This window comes from Nothobranchius furzeri, chromosome 8 (genome assembly GCF_043380555.1).
Source record: "Nothobranchius furzeri strain GRZ-AD chromosome 8, NfurGRZ-RIMD1, whole genome shotgun sequence".
In the NCBI taxonomy this organism is placed as follows: Eukaryota; Metazoa; Chordata; class Actinopteri; order Cyprinodontiformes; family Nothobranchiidae; genus Nothobranchius; species Nothobranchius furzeri.
In genome coordinates this window covers 61,845,021-61,861,443 of record NC_091748.1, presented here as the reverse complement: position 1 = coordinate 61,861,443, position 16,423 = coordinate 61,845,021, and the positions used below count along the sequence as shown (strand labels likewise).

At 40.9% G+C, this 16,423-nt stretch overlaps 2 protein-coding genes across 4 annotated transcripts in view; one reads left to right on the top strand and one right to left on the bottom strand.

The window, feature by feature from the left end:
* Window positions 1–16,423, bottom strand: part of hykk.2 (hydroxylysine kinase, tandem duplicate 2) — a 68,154-nt gene that overhangs the window by 22,468 nt on the left and 29,263 nt on the right. The window lies entirely within an intron of this gene.
* On the top strand, window positions 1,414–16,382 carry nmur1a (neuromedin U receptor 1a). The gene is made up of 3 exons (XM_054752268.2): window positions 1,414–1,564; window positions 10,891–11,826; window positions 15,931–16,382. Exons 2-3 carry the CDS (start codon window positions 10,917–10,919, stop codon window positions 16,326–16,328), a joined length of 1,308 nt encoding a protein of 435 aa, XP_054608243.2. The 5' UTR covers window positions 1,414–1,564; window positions 10,891–10,916; the 3' UTR covers window positions 16,329–16,382.

The window sequence follows — 16,423 nt, the reverse complement described above, 5'->3', positions numbered from 1 at the left end:
CACCACATATGATTATTTAACTTATAACTTGTAAAGCCTTGTGGGATTTGTGTGGATTCACTTTTATTCAGAGTGAGGAATCCAGCAGTCTGACTTTCAGCAGAGAGATAAGGGCTTTTGCGGTAGACCTTGACAGTTTATTTATGTTTGCATTGAAGAACAATGAGTGAGCAAAAGGTTGATCTGTGCGTCTGGATCCTCTAGCTGGCATAACCTTGACTTTGCAGCTCTGGCGTGCATGAAAGGTTACAGTGTTAATTCGATGGTGAAAACTGACCCTTTTGATACATTACACATGACACTTAACCCACTTGCCTGCTGGTGGTGGTTGGAGGGGTTAGTGTCATCTGTGCTTGGAAGCCTCGCTTCTGTCAGTGTGCCCCAGGGCAGCTGTGGCTATATTATAGCTCATCACCACCATTGTGTGAATGTGGGTGTCAATGGGTGAAAGACTGATTGTGTTATAAAGTGCCTTGGGGGGTTGCAGAACCCTAAGAAGGTGCTATACAAGTACAGGCCATCTACCATCAGATCCATAACTGGAAACAGCCATGAAACTCACGAAACGGCAGTGAGAAAGTGATTTTATTGCTTAAGAAAATGGACTGCAGTAACTTAATTTGACCACAGGATGTCATTCTTACATATTGCCCCTTTAAGTTTCACCATTTCTTCCATCTTTCACCTGAAAGAGAGAGGAGCAATCACGTTTGAGTCCTGACCTTTAGCAACTGCCAACTATCAATCACCGAGTATTTCAGCAAGTTTCTGTCACAAAATGCAGTCCTCTCAGCTGGATTGGGAAACTGAGGATCTGTTTTCAGGCAACACAGCAGCACAGCTTGTGTGGCTTAGGTGATCATTGGCATAACAGCCTGGTTCACACAGGAGCTGATTGGCTTAAATTGTATGACTTTTACATGAATATTCAATCTGAGTTCATCAAAAAGCTTTGCAATAAATAAGGAAAAGGTGCGTGCAAACAACAACAAAAGCACTGCTGATTCTGATTTTGAGTGACAGAGGGGATCCACACAGGGAGTCTGTCACCTTGTTGTCATGAATAGCTGCAGCGCAGCTTATTTCCAGTTACAAAAATCTGCTTGTCTCTCTCTTTAGGGGAAATAAGCCCACCTCAGCAGGTACCACACAGAGTTCTGCGCTGTGGGAGCTTCTGCTGCTTCACTTCCCTGTCAGAAAACCAAAAAGGGTTCAAAGAAAAATCTCCAAATGTGGTGATAAAGAACAAACAAATAAAAAGCATTTGAATTTTTTTTAAATGTGGCTTCACCTGTCAGCGTTTATGTGTTGAAAGACTCACGGATAAAGTCCCTGAATGTAGAAACCGTGGACAGATTTGAACATGGGGGTTTAAGTGCTTCTGTTTGTGCAAGAGAAAGTGAAGGGGAGAGATGATGTCAGGAAGCGAGAGTGTGTGTGTTTTGCGTATGGGCATGATCAGGAGTCAGGCTCGAACAGAGAGCAGCAGACAAGGTGGCGAGTGGACAGAGGGAGCAGCACATTGTCCTCACTCAAGACTCAGAGGGATCTCTTCAGATCAGAGGTAAGAAGATTTATATTTTCTACAAATCTAGACACCCTGAGACAGAGTCACTCATTCATTACCATCAAATAACCTGTTATATTTTGTTTACTACATTTCAATGGCTTTGGGCAGGAGCTGATCCAGAACACTGACTTGATCAGTCAGATGATAATTATGGTCTTGTAAGTAGCATGTGAATATTAATCATAATAACTTACTGTGGTAAAAATAATAATTATTCATGCTTAGGTCAGAAAAACTATTGTTTATATGTTAAAATAAGACTATAGGACCATATATGCAAGGTCAAACCGTCATTATTATGTGTGTTCTTGTTTAAGGCTTTTTCACACTGAGATTTGCAGGAAGGTTAAAGAAAAAAATTAAAAACAATAAATCTTCAAAAAAAGAGATAGACATTATTATTCATAGGCGTCATTTTAACCGGGGACACCGGGGACATGTCCCCGGCAAAATTTGTGATTGGCAGCTGTGTCCCCCCCACTTTCAAAAAAGCCTGCTGATGAGGATTTTTGTTTTACCAGCTCAGATCTTATACCAGGGGTCGGCAACCTGTTCCCATCAAAGAGCCATTATTACCCGTTTCCCACAGTAAAGAAAACACCGCAGTAGCCGCAGCGTTGTGGGCGGGGCCTACCCTCAGACAGCAGAGAGCTGCTCACAACCAGGTGACAGCAGCAGGTACCGGTCGCTCGCATGGACATCGCACCCGTGGGGGATTCAACACCCACACTTTTCCAGCTGTTTTGCTCACCTCCACACCAGTCTGGTTTCTTTATGTCGCACACTCACTCTGTTTGCCTCATCTCCTTCTTCAACTCCCGCTTCTGACAGCCAATGTCGGGTTTCCAGGAGAGCAGGAGAGGGAGGGACGGAAGAGCTCGACTGAATTCATCATTTTACATCTTGACATTAGCTGTACAAAGTCTGAGTTTGATAAAGTGAAGAACAACAATTTGCAGCGGTTTATAACTGGCGCGGCGCCAGGTTTTCATTTTTGGGTGGGCCACGGTAATTTTGGACGGACCTTAATAAGCAGTGACTTAAGTGAAGCAGGCAGGTCCCGCTAGAAAATTTCGTTTAAAAAGACGTCATAAATGTTTTACCCCATCATTTTTATTTCTAAAATATGAAGTAAAAACTCCCAATTTAATTTTCATTCATTTGTCATTAATATGTAGTCTACACCCGTGCATTAAGTGGACCATCTTCCAGTGAAAGCAAAGCATCCAGCCCACCTCTCCAAATGCGTAAAATGTGCACCATAGCCGTTAGGCGCGCCGCGCGCACCGCCAGCTACGTCAGCCCAGACAAGAGCAGAGCAAATAGAGTAGAGGATCATTCTGTCTGGATGTGGATGGAGATTACATTTTACAGCAGCCTGATCATCATTTAAATAAAACCATCACCTGTCTTCTAGTCCATGCTATCAGCATTATTTTAATTGGTGTGTGTGTGTGTGTGTGTGTGTGTGTGTGTGTGTGTGTGTGTGTGTGTGTGTGTGTGTGTGTGTGTGTGTGTGTGTGTGTGTGTGTGTGTGTGTGTTTCCACTTCCAACACTGGTCTAACCAACCAGACCAGCGTGTCCAGTAACATATTAATGTTACAATTAAACAGTTTCACTTCATGTAGGCTAGGAACATTTCACCTGCCGTGGCCCGACCGCTTCTGCTCCACATAAAATTTGTGCGTAATCAAATGTCTCTACAGTTGCTTTCTGCGCTGCTATTCTGCCTCAGACTGGATGCGTCATGCGTCTCCATATTAGAGACGGGAAAAGCGCTGTTCAGCCAAAGTTTAATAATTTCATAAAAAGAACATTTTTCCAAGCTCATCCATGCGCATCAGTGTGCGTCGGGGTAATTCTTTCAAAACAGCCAGCATCCTTGAGTTTATCCCTCAAAATACAGTCAAATGGAAATATCTGTAACCTGCCATTTAACTGTTTTGCCTTCTTGTGAAGATTGTTGCAAAGAGAAACAACTAAACTTGATTAACCCCAGAGCCACGCGCACTGCGCTGTACGTCGTGACTGTAAATGAGGGAGAAATGATTTAATCGGATCCTTTTCTTTTCAACATGGTTTAATGTAAAGTTTCATTCAGTACACACTTTAGTTACACCAATCTAACGAGGCAGAGCCTGGATTTGTATTCTGAACAGTTTAAACATGTTTAAAACAGAGACATGCGTGACGCGTCTAAAATTCGCACCTGCTCCGCTATTATGGAAACAAGGGTTATAACAAGGTGAATAACATCAAATTATTTTAGGCACAGACAACATCTCCCACACTTTTGAAAATCTTGCAACGCGCCTGGTCGCTCGTGTACGTCAAAGTTATCTTTCATAAGAAGATAATCAATAAAACGATTTATATAAAGATGATCCAGAAGTTGTAGCCCGTCTCTGCCTACAATATTTTGATATTTTTCACCCTGTTGGTGGTTTTACTGAGCAGGTACCACTTTTGTCACACGTTTCTTTTAAAAACATGTTTAGACTGTTCAGAATACAAATCCAGGCTCTCAGAACCAGAGCGCATGTGAGAAGGTTCCTCCCACTGAAGCGAGTGTTTTCCAAACCCTGTCTCTCAGAGACTTGTCACTTAGAAAATGTTCCCTGATTATGAAACTTTGGCTGAAAAGCGCTTGTTCCTGTCTCCAATGTGGCGACGCATCCAGGAGCCGTCTGAGGAGAATCCCAGAATCTCACATCCTCCAGCTCAGGAAGCGCATATGATTACGCACAAGCGTGACGCGTCAACCCGGTCTCACAGTAAGACCGGGTTGGACCTGTTCAGGTTTACGCAGACAATCTTTACATTTAGAATTAGCATACAGATGTAAAATTAATGCAGTAAAATATAAAGCTTTTTATTTAAATATCCATTCATTATTTTACAAGCGCATCAGATGGATGGAAGAGCCGCATGCGGTTACAGAGCCGCCGACCCCTGTGCTAGCCTATATTGTCCCCAGCAATTTTTAAACCCCACTCAAGTGTATGGTTATTGTCCCCAGCAATTCTGAAAACAAACTGACGCCCTTGTTATTATTACTCTATTCTGTATAGTATGCTTTTTTTTGTTTGTTTTATTTCTTGCGTATCCTATAAACGCTGTTGTGTGAATTATGTTATGTTGTTTCTAGTTTTTTAAACTCCTGTAGTGAGCATTAAATCTTTTGAGAAGCTCTTGAGAGAAATAAGAGGTAATATCAAGGAATACTGACAGTGTGTGACAATCTCAATCTGAATAATGACACATATAATGTGCTGTTCCATCAGAGCACAGACATGATCAAAACTATACCTGCTTGTATTAAAATGATCACTAAAGATGATTTAAAGGCCCAGAGGAGCCTGGTGAAGTCCAAGATCAGCATTAAACACGACTCTTGAGCAGCTCTTCCCCAAATGCCTTTCATCCCACCAATAAATGACATTTTGACTTCCACAGGGAGTCGAGTCATTTCTGAATACGGTGGTATTTGTGTTGTTTAGTTACCTCTCTCAGTTGTGCATAATTTGCATAGCAAATTTTGTTTATTCATGATTCTTTAGGAAAAATGGAAGAAGTTTGTTTTCTGTGGAAATGTCTTCAGGATCTCCCAGCTTAAGGTTAATAAGGTCTTTATGTTTTTATTGTATCAACATCTGATTTGTATTTGACTCTTAAGTGAGAATAGAAATTATCTTTAGTTTTGAAAGAAAAGCTATGGATTTTACAACATGGTGTATCACCAGGCTGCTTCTTTGTGCAATGCATCAACTACGTATCACAACTTATGAAATTATAAAACAATATGGGGTTTTCTTTTGTAAAAAAAATACCTAATTATCTACATTAAATATAAATCTAGATGTTCAGCATGAGAGTGACGTAACAACAGGAGAAAGCATGAGTGTGAAATGGTAGAGAAGAACGTAAAAGTGGAAGGAGAGAGATTTTACACCTTGTTGTATGAAAGATTGAAGACGATTGTCTCCTTTGTCCTTGTATGCGTTATTTTGGGGAAGTAAACAATATCGGTCATAACTAATGTGGACATATTGAGTCTTTTCACCCAGTGAGATGGAGAAAGCCGATAGCCTCAAAGCACAAAGCGAGTGATTTAATAAGAATAAAAACTTCATTTACACCAGATGGAAACTCTACTTCAGCTAATCTATAAAGCGCACACACACACCTGTCTACATGTACTTAACACACACACACAGTTTCACCACTTCCTTATTCAAGATGGTAATGACAGATGGAGTAAAATAGAAATGTGCTAAAGAAACAGATTGCAGCCACTAAAAAAGAAAAGGGCAGAAGAGTCATTATTCATCTGCTTTCCTAAACTTAAACTGATTATTTTTTACATTTTGAATGGAAGCTGGTTTTATCCAGTGGTCTTTTTTTTCTTTCATATATTGTAAACATTTGTATTATTTCTTTTTGCCTGATTTTTAGAGGCCAATTATTTCAGGATGGGTGTTGGTGCGAATCGTGCTGAATTTAACAAGTAACCTGTAAACATTGATATTCTAGATTAAATGAAAAACAAGATTCATCACATGGGATACTTATTTGTGCTACACACAAACACATCAGTCCCTCCACAGGCCTTGGGTCCAGAGTTAAATGTTCTGTTCATCAGAATCCCAACAGCCTCCCTTTGAGTTTTTTACATGAATAAATTGCTAATGCAATAAAACACTTAACAGATATTTTTGAGTCTCTTCTCAACCTGATGTGCAAATGCAACGGCTTGATGGACCTCAAAGACGACAGCATGATAATGCTCCTCAACCAGGAACCAATTTATGTCCAAAAAGTCACAACACCTTACAGTCACCGAGGATGGTAGGAGTTCATTGTAATGCAGAGTCAGTGCACAGTACCGTGCACTGACAGCGTGCCATACCACTGAGTCTCAAGCAGCTTTTTTGTGAATATGGAAGGTGTTCGTCAACAAGCACAGTGTCCTGATGCAACATAATGATAAGGCCACGGCTGGAAAGAGGAACGACGTCGGAGACAAATAAAAAATGCATGGAAATATTATTTCTGAGTATTTGTTTTAGATTTGCCAACAAATCTTCATGTGTGGCTGGAGTCAAGGTCTTTTCCATCCACATTATTGGAGCATTTTTGTAGATAATCAAGCACCCTTGAAAAAAATAGTAACACTTGAACCTATCTCCAGCAGTCAAAGGGCAAATAGGCGGGGTACACCCTGGACAGAGAGCCAGTCCATCGCAGGGCACAAAGAAAATCAATTAGCAAGAAATATTTTATTAAAATACTTTATATTATGCATCCTTCTCACATAATGAACTTTCATAAATGTCTTCTTTTTGTTCCTTTTAGGATCAGATCTACACGACTAGGGAATCTCAATTTAATCAAAGTTAATTGTTAGTTTATCTGTATACATTATTTTTTTGTATTTATTCACACTTACTGAAAAACAAATTACTTTCATTAGAGAAATGACCAGAAATGTACAGGATATAAAGCTTTTGTGCAGAATGGTTTCAAACTGTTATTCAATCATTTCACTTGAAATAAAACTGTTATGTGTGAGTAGAGGAGCTGAGGAAGAGGGAAAGGAGAGCTCGTTCTCAAAAAGCTGCGTTGCTGCTCTGAAAAACCGGTGAATTTTGCAGTATTGTAAAGACTAAATAATTGCTGTGTCTATACATGTTCCTGCCGTTAATTCACTTATTTTGTGGTGAGTAGAATACGAATATCGTTGTTAAAGATCCACAACTTGGTGAACAGTCAGTTGGCTGCTGTGGATAAAGAAATATATGCCTCCTTGTCTTAGTTACAGCTTGTAGAATGACTTTATTCCAGTCTTGTTCTCTACAAACAGAAATACAGCCCTTTCATTTCATTCATGAAATCACAAAGCGCCCTGTTTCACAGAGGTTCACAGATTTGTAAATGCAACACACTCAGATAAAAGTAATCTCTCATGTCTGACTTTTGAGGCAAATAGGTTGAATCTCCAACTGAGAAAAGAAGTTTTAGAAATCCTCATGTACCCTTTCCAACACTAGGCTCATATAGGAAATAACAGCAAGTTCCCATGATGATCCTAGCACACAAACACACAAGCTCAACACAGCTAGGGCCCTGTCCTTGCATAAGTCTCTCAGGCCACATCAAGATGCAGCTACATGCTCGAAGATCCTACCATGCACCTTAGCATGACAGTAATGATGTGATCTTGCAGGCATGGCATGAAGTCCAGCTACAAATTCTCAACTGCCAATAATAAGCAGGTGTGCACGGGAGCCATGCTGGCGTTAATCCATCACAAAACCACTATTGAGCTATCACGGTCTATAGCAATGGAAATGCCTCTGGCTTTTAACACCTCTCTATCCAGGTTCCGGAAGAGGCCCAACACGGTCACTAATTCTTCCATGCCCCACCCACTAATCTATAAAGCACTTTAGCATGTGGTGGAAACAAGTAGAAACTCAGTTCATCCTTTAGGAGTGTGCTTGTTCAGAAACCTTCAAGAGCTTCCACCATTAAAGAAACAGTTGCAAGAAAATCTAAGCATGCCTACGTGTAGACCTCTATCTAGCGGTATTTTATATTATGGTACATGTCCAGGAATAACAACATGGTCATAGGGAGCACCCATGTGGGCTTCATCTATCTTGTAGGTCTTTGTTATTAAGAATCACAGAAATTGGTGATGAGGTGCTGAAAGCTTGAACCAGCTCTTTGACAATTTGATTCAGCTCTTGTGAAGAAAATATCTGTTTGAGGAAAAGCATGTGGCTCTTCAGAAATAGCTCTGCATGATAGATGAATAGCTATTCATCCTGTGAGTCAAGTTTATTCAGAGAAGCACACAACAGAATGATAGTGATGTACCAGATCTCCTGGTAATCATGGACCTGTGCGGTTGGTGAGAAGATGCAAGGTGACTGTTTTTGGGAGAATTGAACACAGTCAGGTTGATCTCACCCACTGCTTGGGTGAGATTTTGTCATATGGCTGTGAACGCAGGGAGAAGAGGGTGATGAGGTCCGGCTAGAACAAAAAGGTTGTAGATCTATTTTCAAACTACAAAAAGGTAGAAAATATGTAGAAAATGCCATTTTCTGTTGGTTGATTTATTTATTTACTTATTGGGCTCTGCTCTGCTCTCCTAAACCAATTACCTATCTGTCTCTCACCTCAACGACTGGAATCAGTCTCTGATCAAATTTCTGTGCAAATTGCTTTCGATCTAATTCAGCATATTTTAGATCAACGGAGCACAGGGTTTTCTAACAACAGAATACTTTTCAAGTTAACTCAGTCATCACAGAAATGAGCTCAAACTTCAGTAGAGAAAGCAGCAGCAGAGGCTGATCGAATACAACTATGGTGTATTTCAAAGAACGATGCATGATAATGAACAACTTCAAAATGCAGATCAGCTCATGCCTTAATTAATGATGGGACACGTACATTTATCTGTGTTAAATTCTTAATTGTAAAAGCAGTTTTTGTCATTAGCAGCCAGACTTTGTTTCCATCCAGGCGTGTTAAAGATGCATCCGAAGAGTATCGTTGCATTCCTTTTTAATTATTCATTATTTTCTCTCTGTGCTCACTGTTAGATATTTTAATGTATTACTGTCTTAAATGTTCCTCTTTCAGTAATCATATGTTAAGAAGAAATCCAAAGAGTTATTTCTCCTTTCCTCATAGCTATGGAATACGACTGATAAGCCCTGATGTTTGTCTGCATGGGGGTTGGAGAGTAGCCTGCCTAAAGCTTGGTTTATGCTTGACACATTTACATTCCGCTTGGTGATGCAGCTCGCGGATGGAATGCGCTTCACAGCTTGCAGCGTTTATGGTTCATGCGGCTTGTCTCTGCGGTGAGCCAATATTCTCCCAAACTGAACGGGGCAGCATGGAGCTCTACAGCATGCATCCAACACTACACCATAGTAGAAGTAAAAATTACTATTTACAACATGGCATTCCAGTATTTTTTAACAGCGTCCTCGTCTTTTCCGACAGTGCGAGCTATTTCTCTCCAAGAATAATTAACAACATGTTGATCACGGTGATCTTTGAGAGCTGAATCATACAAATGTCTGTGTTTACGAACCTCTGCCATCACTAGTTCTTGCCAGTCCGCCATGTTTTTTCGCGTTCGACTGTCCGCGTGGTTAGAAAATTTCCTAGATGTGCGGTGCGGAAAGTTTGGGCCGTGCGGAGGCACGTTGGAGGGGCGTGGTTGTTAAAATGACGCAATTTTGCCGCGCGGAGCCGTGCGAGCCTTGCGGACGCGTCAAGCATAAACCAACCTTAACAGGTATCCCTGGTTACTGAGTTTCTGGCTGTCAGTCATAAATTAAGGCTTCCTTTGGGAGGGCTCTGCTTGGCAACAGGAAAAGCTAACAGGCTGAATGGGTCACCCCTGTAACTTGAGACTTCCTTTTTAGAAGGTCCCGCCTTAGATTGAAGCAACAGTGTTTAGTGGTTAAGTGTGACAGTGATGTATAGTCCTTTGTTTCTGTCTGTCTGTGTTTCAATAAAACCAAGCTGTGGTAGAGAGGGAGGCCAGAGTAAATCGGATAGAGGCCTGGGACAGGCTTTTGGCTGGTTGCTCTCCGCTGTCTCCTCACAGCATTAAAAACCTACTGACTTCCTCTCCTGTGTGGTTTCATTTCAGGGTTCATTTCAGGGTTCATTTCAGGGTTAAGTTTCAGGATTTAAAAAATACCCAACACTCACTGGAGAATGAAGAAATACATCAGCTTTATTTAATACCTTAATACCTGTGTGTGTGTGTGTGTGTGTGTGTGTCTGCCTGCTCTGTCTTCTCGATCCCCAGTGAGTCGTGGAGGATGGCTGCTTATACTGAGCCAGGATTCTCTGGAGGTTTCTTCCTGTTAAAAGGGAGTTTTCCTCTCCACTGTCGCTGCATGCTTGCTTAGTATGAGGATTGCTGTATAGTCACTGACACTCGTCAGTGACTTGATGCAATCTGCAGGGTTCCTTATATAGGAAACATTATTTCTGATTGGCTTAATGAACTGTGAATTGGAATGTTTATTATGTGAAGTGCCTTGAGACGACTCTTGTCGTGATTTGGCGCTATATAAATAAACTTGAATTGAATTGAATTCAGTTAAAGTAACAAGCTTTTGTTGGGACTTTCTAAATCGTTAAAAGTGCACCTAATACTTGATTTTTTTATTTTTTTATTTTTTGTAATACCTGAAAACATTTCTTACAGACAGGCTCTTTGTTTCTATGATTTATAAAAAAGTGCTGGTGATGGCATGTAATTTCTTTTTTCCCCCAGATCCTGACCCAAACCACTCCCTCGGGATGTCTGTCAACAACTGCTCTTTCGATCTAATAGCTGGGAAAGAAGAGTGGCATTGTCCTCCAGAGGAAATCTGTGTCAACATGACTTCTGGCATGAACGGAAATCTACTTGATGCATGTCTGACAGAGGAAGGATACCTAGAAAAGTATCTGGGACCCCGCCGATCACCCGTGTTCCTCCCCGTCTGCCTCGTCTATCTGGTCATCTTCTTGGTTGGCGTCGTGGGGAATGTGCTGACGTGTACAGTCATTGTACGCAACAAGGTCATGTGGACGCCAACAAACTACTACTTGTTCAGCTTGGCAGTGTCAGACCTGCTGGTGCTGCTGCTTGGCATGCCACTGGAGCTGTATGAACTGTGGCAGAACTATCCCTTTCTCCTGGGAAAGGGAGGCTGCTACTTCAAAACCTTCTTATTCGAGACGGTCTGCTTGGCATCAATCCTCAACGTTACTGCACTGAGCATCGAACGTTACATTGCTGTGGTGCACCCACTTCGTGCAAAGTACGTCGTGACTCGGACCCATGCCAAACGGGTCATCCTGACCGTGTGGTGTGTGTCAGTGTTGTGTGCGGTGCCTAACACAAGTTTGCATGGAGTCCTGATCATTCATGTTCGCTCCACTGGCCCTGCTGGAGTCGTCAACCAGGAGATCCCAGACTCAGCCATCTGCACGCTGGTGAAGCCACGATGGATGTACAACCTGACCATCCAGCTGACCACCTTTTTGTTTTTTATCCTTCCCATGGCCACTATCAGTGTTCTCTACATGCTGATCGGGGTGCAACTTAAGCGTGAAAAGATGAGGCAGGCACTAGAGGCCAAGTCTGGGTTTGGGAAGGACAGTTTCTGTAATATCCGCACGCAGCAGCAGAAGGCACGTCGGCGGCAGGTCACAAAGATGTTGTGTGAGTATGAATAACATGCCTACAAAATTAAAATCATGGAAACTGTTCTGTTTCTTTCACATTTTGTGTCAGCTGATTCTGTAGAAATAGGGAAGAGCAACCTCAGTTAGTCAGATCATGGCTGAGTCTAATTAACTCTTTCGCATAAATCAACTCAAATCTAGTAAGTAAATTTTATATAGCACTCATCACAGAAAGAGAATCACAAAGTACTTCTCAACAAAACAAATCAGAAAGTCATCAAATAATCTTCTAAAAGACAAAACAGGAAATATCAGAAAAGATATTCACATCAGAAAAAAATAATCATGAAATTGTAAAATTATCATAAGTATCATAAAACAAATGGAAGTAAATCTGAGTTTTAAAAAAAGAGAAAACCACAAAAACTTTTGTTAAAAGCAGCTTTAAATAAAATGGTCTTCAGCTGTTTTTTGAAGGTATCCAGATTGTCAATGCTATGTGTAAGGTTATGAAGTTCATGGTTTTCAACTCCATACAGCTGGCCCCTGGGCACAATAACACCGTGTAGAAAAACCAAGGTCGGGTTGTTCCTCAGACTGTTTACATTCCAGGAGAAGAGTCCGAAGGAGAAGAAGAAGCTTTACTTAATCAAAGTACTTTATTTGTGATTAAAATTATTAAGCAAAACAGATGTTGATCAACAATAATCAAGTGAATGATCTGTGAAATAAATATGTCATGAATTATGTTTAATGAAACCAGGACTACGGTGCAGACATACTGATCCTCATCTCCATAGAAACGCATGACACATTGTTCCAACCAATCAGAGCTTTCGGCTGCCGCAGGAGAATCTGGTGTTGACTTCAAGTGTCCAATCTACTTTACTGAAACTTATCAACAATTCAGAGATATAAAACAAGGCAACGCCATTTTTTTAAGTTAGTTCCATCTTGACTTCAGTTCTGTTCACCATCATCCTAAAGACAAGCGCAGCCTGGCCGGATGCGTTTTCTTTAAACTAAGAACTGTGAAACGGGAGATTTTCGTCGTTTAACAACCAGACGACGTCCTTTCAAAATAAGAGCACCTGCTGACGCCGCTGAACGGTACCGGGGTCAACCCTCCAGACGGGCTTTGAAACGTTGTGATCGCTGCACCGACAGCTCCACCGTACATCCGAGGTTTCCAGACCTGGCAATTCCTGATCTACTTGGGAGACCCCACTGGGTACGTACACGGCAAAATAGCGGCTCATGTCATCACTTTATAAGCCTCGTGATACCTAGTCATAACAAAGACGACCAGATTCGATTACGTCATCCTAGAGAATCTGAACCAGACACACGCACTCACACACACGCACCAACACAACATCCGAATCCATTCTCATCCATCACAGAGTAGTTCTGGTAGATTGTTTAGAATTTATAATTCAGAAATTAAAGATTCTCAAACGATCCCATCTCTCTCTCTTTTATTGTCTCAAAGTCAATACAGAGTGTTTAATTAAACTCCCTGATGATAAAAACAGCCTATTCTTCTGTTTATAAAAAGTGAACTACTAACACTGTATTAAAATACAACTTTGGTTAGTTACATCACTTTGATTCCGTTACATATGTAAGGATAAAGGACGATCATTCCAGAGTCGGGGTGCAACAGTCTGGAAGGAGCAATCACGTTGAATTTTGTATCTGGTCTTTGGAACTTCTAGAAGGTTCAGGTTTGTGGACCTGAGGGCTCGCGTTGGAGCAGAAGGCTTTAACAGTTCAGTAATATAGGGAGGACCATGTAGAGCCCTGAAAATTATGGTCAGGATTCTAAAATGAACTCTAAAGTTAACGGGTAACCAGTGCCAAGGCATTAGAATAGGAGTGATGTGAGCGCTTATGTTTGTTCCTGTTAGGAGCCTCGCTGCAGAGTTCTGGGCCAACTGGAGGCGATCAAGGGCATTTTGTTAAAACATGTGAAAAGTGTGTTACAGTAATTTATATGAGAGCAGATAAAGGCATGGATAACTATTTCAAGTTCATGTTTTGACACCAACCTTCACAGTTTGGAGATATTTCTCAAATTATAAAAACCGTGTTTGAATGGCCTTCTGGACATTGATTGGTCAAAAAACTAAGACAAGGCAAGAAAATGCAGCATTTTTATATGGCACATTTCATTCACAGTGGCAATTCAATGTGATTTCTAATTTACAATATTATAAGATCCAAATTCAAGTTTAACTTGACGGCAGAAGTTAAATGACCATGTTGTTGCCTAATCAGGTGAACTGTGCTCTCATGGGCAATGATCAGACATTCAGTTTTTTCAGAGTTTAACGGAAAGATTTTATCTTCTAGCCAGCTGGTGATAACTGATAAACACAAATTCAATTCCAGGCCTGGATGGTCGGTATCCACCACGTTTTAGGGGTGTCTCTGCTCCAACATGTTTGATTCAGTGGTTGAATCACCCGTGCAGCAGCTCATTAGACTCTGCAGAAGACTGTTAATTACCTGCTGATTGAAACCAGGTGTGTGGAAACAGAGTTAAAACTAAAATGGGCTTGACACCAGCCCTCCAGGCCCAGAATTGAATATCCCTGCTCTAATAGTACAGTTTATAGAACCTAGCAGCACAGTTGAATATCTGCATATAGGTGATAGGAGGCATTACAAAAACCATCAATTATCTTTCCGAGAGGGTCTATAAATAGTAAAAACAGGAGAGGACCCAAAACAGAGCCCTGAGGTACCCCACAGAACAGATTGTTAGAATCTGACATGATTTAGTATTCAGACACCAACTTCTGTTAGAAAGGTACAATCTAAATCTCACAACTTTTATAGAAGTTCTAGTGAATACTTGATTGTTAATTTTTAAACTAAACGACTTTTCCATCAGAGGGTTCAACACATTGCCATCTGTAGATATGAAAACTGTGTTTGAAAACCTTCAGCAAGTCATTGCAGCTCTTTCAGTGCAAAAGAATCACAAGATTGATCTCATTAAACAGTCTAAATAACTTTCTGATGCAAAAATTAAGCCAGGTCAAATGCCAAACAGAACTTTTGCTTTAGAATGTAGTTGTTATCTTCTAAATGAACTCTATTGTAACTGATGGCTTGATTCTTTAATATTGACAGTAATTTCAACTTTTATTGATGCTTGAGCCATTTTGCATGAGGAAAATCTGTGAATATTACCTTCATGAAATCAAAGAATAAAACTCAATTAATCAAGACAGTTTGTAGAAAATTTCTCAAGAAATTATGATTTTGGTGACTTTTAGAATGAACTTAACTCTTCAGCGTATATTCATTAAAGCAATGTTTGTTATAAATCATGTCATTTAGCAATCTGCTCCCGCTAAGAACTGAAACATCTCTAGTTCCGCACTCAAGATCTTCTAGCTCATTAAACCCCATTACAGTCCAAATTAACAGCATATTAACCTCCAAAAGCATCCTGCCAAATGTAGTACCCAGTTTCTCATCCATGTTTTATGAAAACAGACCTCAGTCTGGCTCATTTGTGGCTTCTTTGAATAACTGCAACTTCATGAAAAGTAGGCTTTTGAAACTAAAGTGTATTAAAGGAGCACACCATAGTAACGATTTTAGCTTTCATTCTTACAAAGGACAGGGTGGTGCAAAGGTCATTTATTTAAGGGCAGTATGTTACCCCCCACCCCAACACACACACACACACACACACACACACACACACACACACACTCGCCCCAAAATGTGCAGTATCTTCTAAATTGGATGAAACTGGACAATAAACTGTCAAACTAGAGTTATAAAAAGTGAAGGTGAAGGATAGAATTCTGTAGTCATGTTTTCTCCATGTTAACGTTTGGTTTGTGGTGTTTTTTAACTGTTGATTAATCTGTTCGTCAAGCTCTTTTGTGAAAGGCTTTAAAACCACAGGAGGGTCTAAAAGGAGCACTGGGACCTACATCTGTGTTATAAAAGTCACATTAGTGTACAAGATTCCATTAAAAGCTTAGGGTTCAGGGAAATAAAAGCTCATTACATCATCATAAAAAAAAGACTCTCCAGAGATAGTTTAGTGAGATCAGATACTTAGATGCCAGCAACATTATTTAGAGTCGTCACCACGTTTGTTGCTGTTTTCCAGTTGTTCTTGTGGTGGTTTTTGGGATCTGCTGGGCCCCGTTTCACACCGACCGCCTCATGTGGAGTTTTATCAGCGACTGGACAGACAGCCATCTGGAGATCTTTGAATATGTGCACATCATCTCTGGTGTATTTTTCTACCTCAGCTCAGCAGTCAACCCCATCCTTTACAACCTCATGTCCACACGCTTTAGAGAAATGTTCAAGGAAGTGATGTGCCATCGGCAACACCACATCACCCCAAGAAAACACTCATTCAGTGTGACCCGGGTAACGCTTCGCAGCACCCTGAGCGATGTGCCGCTTAGCAACGGAGCCATTGTCGTGGAAGCTGAGACAGAGGATGGAGAGGGGAGGATGAAAGACAAGACAACTTTCTCATGTCAAAAGCAGCTATGAGGGAGGCGCACTCTGTTCAACATGACCTTTTATGTTGACAAGGGTTGGCTTATTCTGAGCCTGTGCGTCCATCTTCTGTCAACAGCAGCCACTTT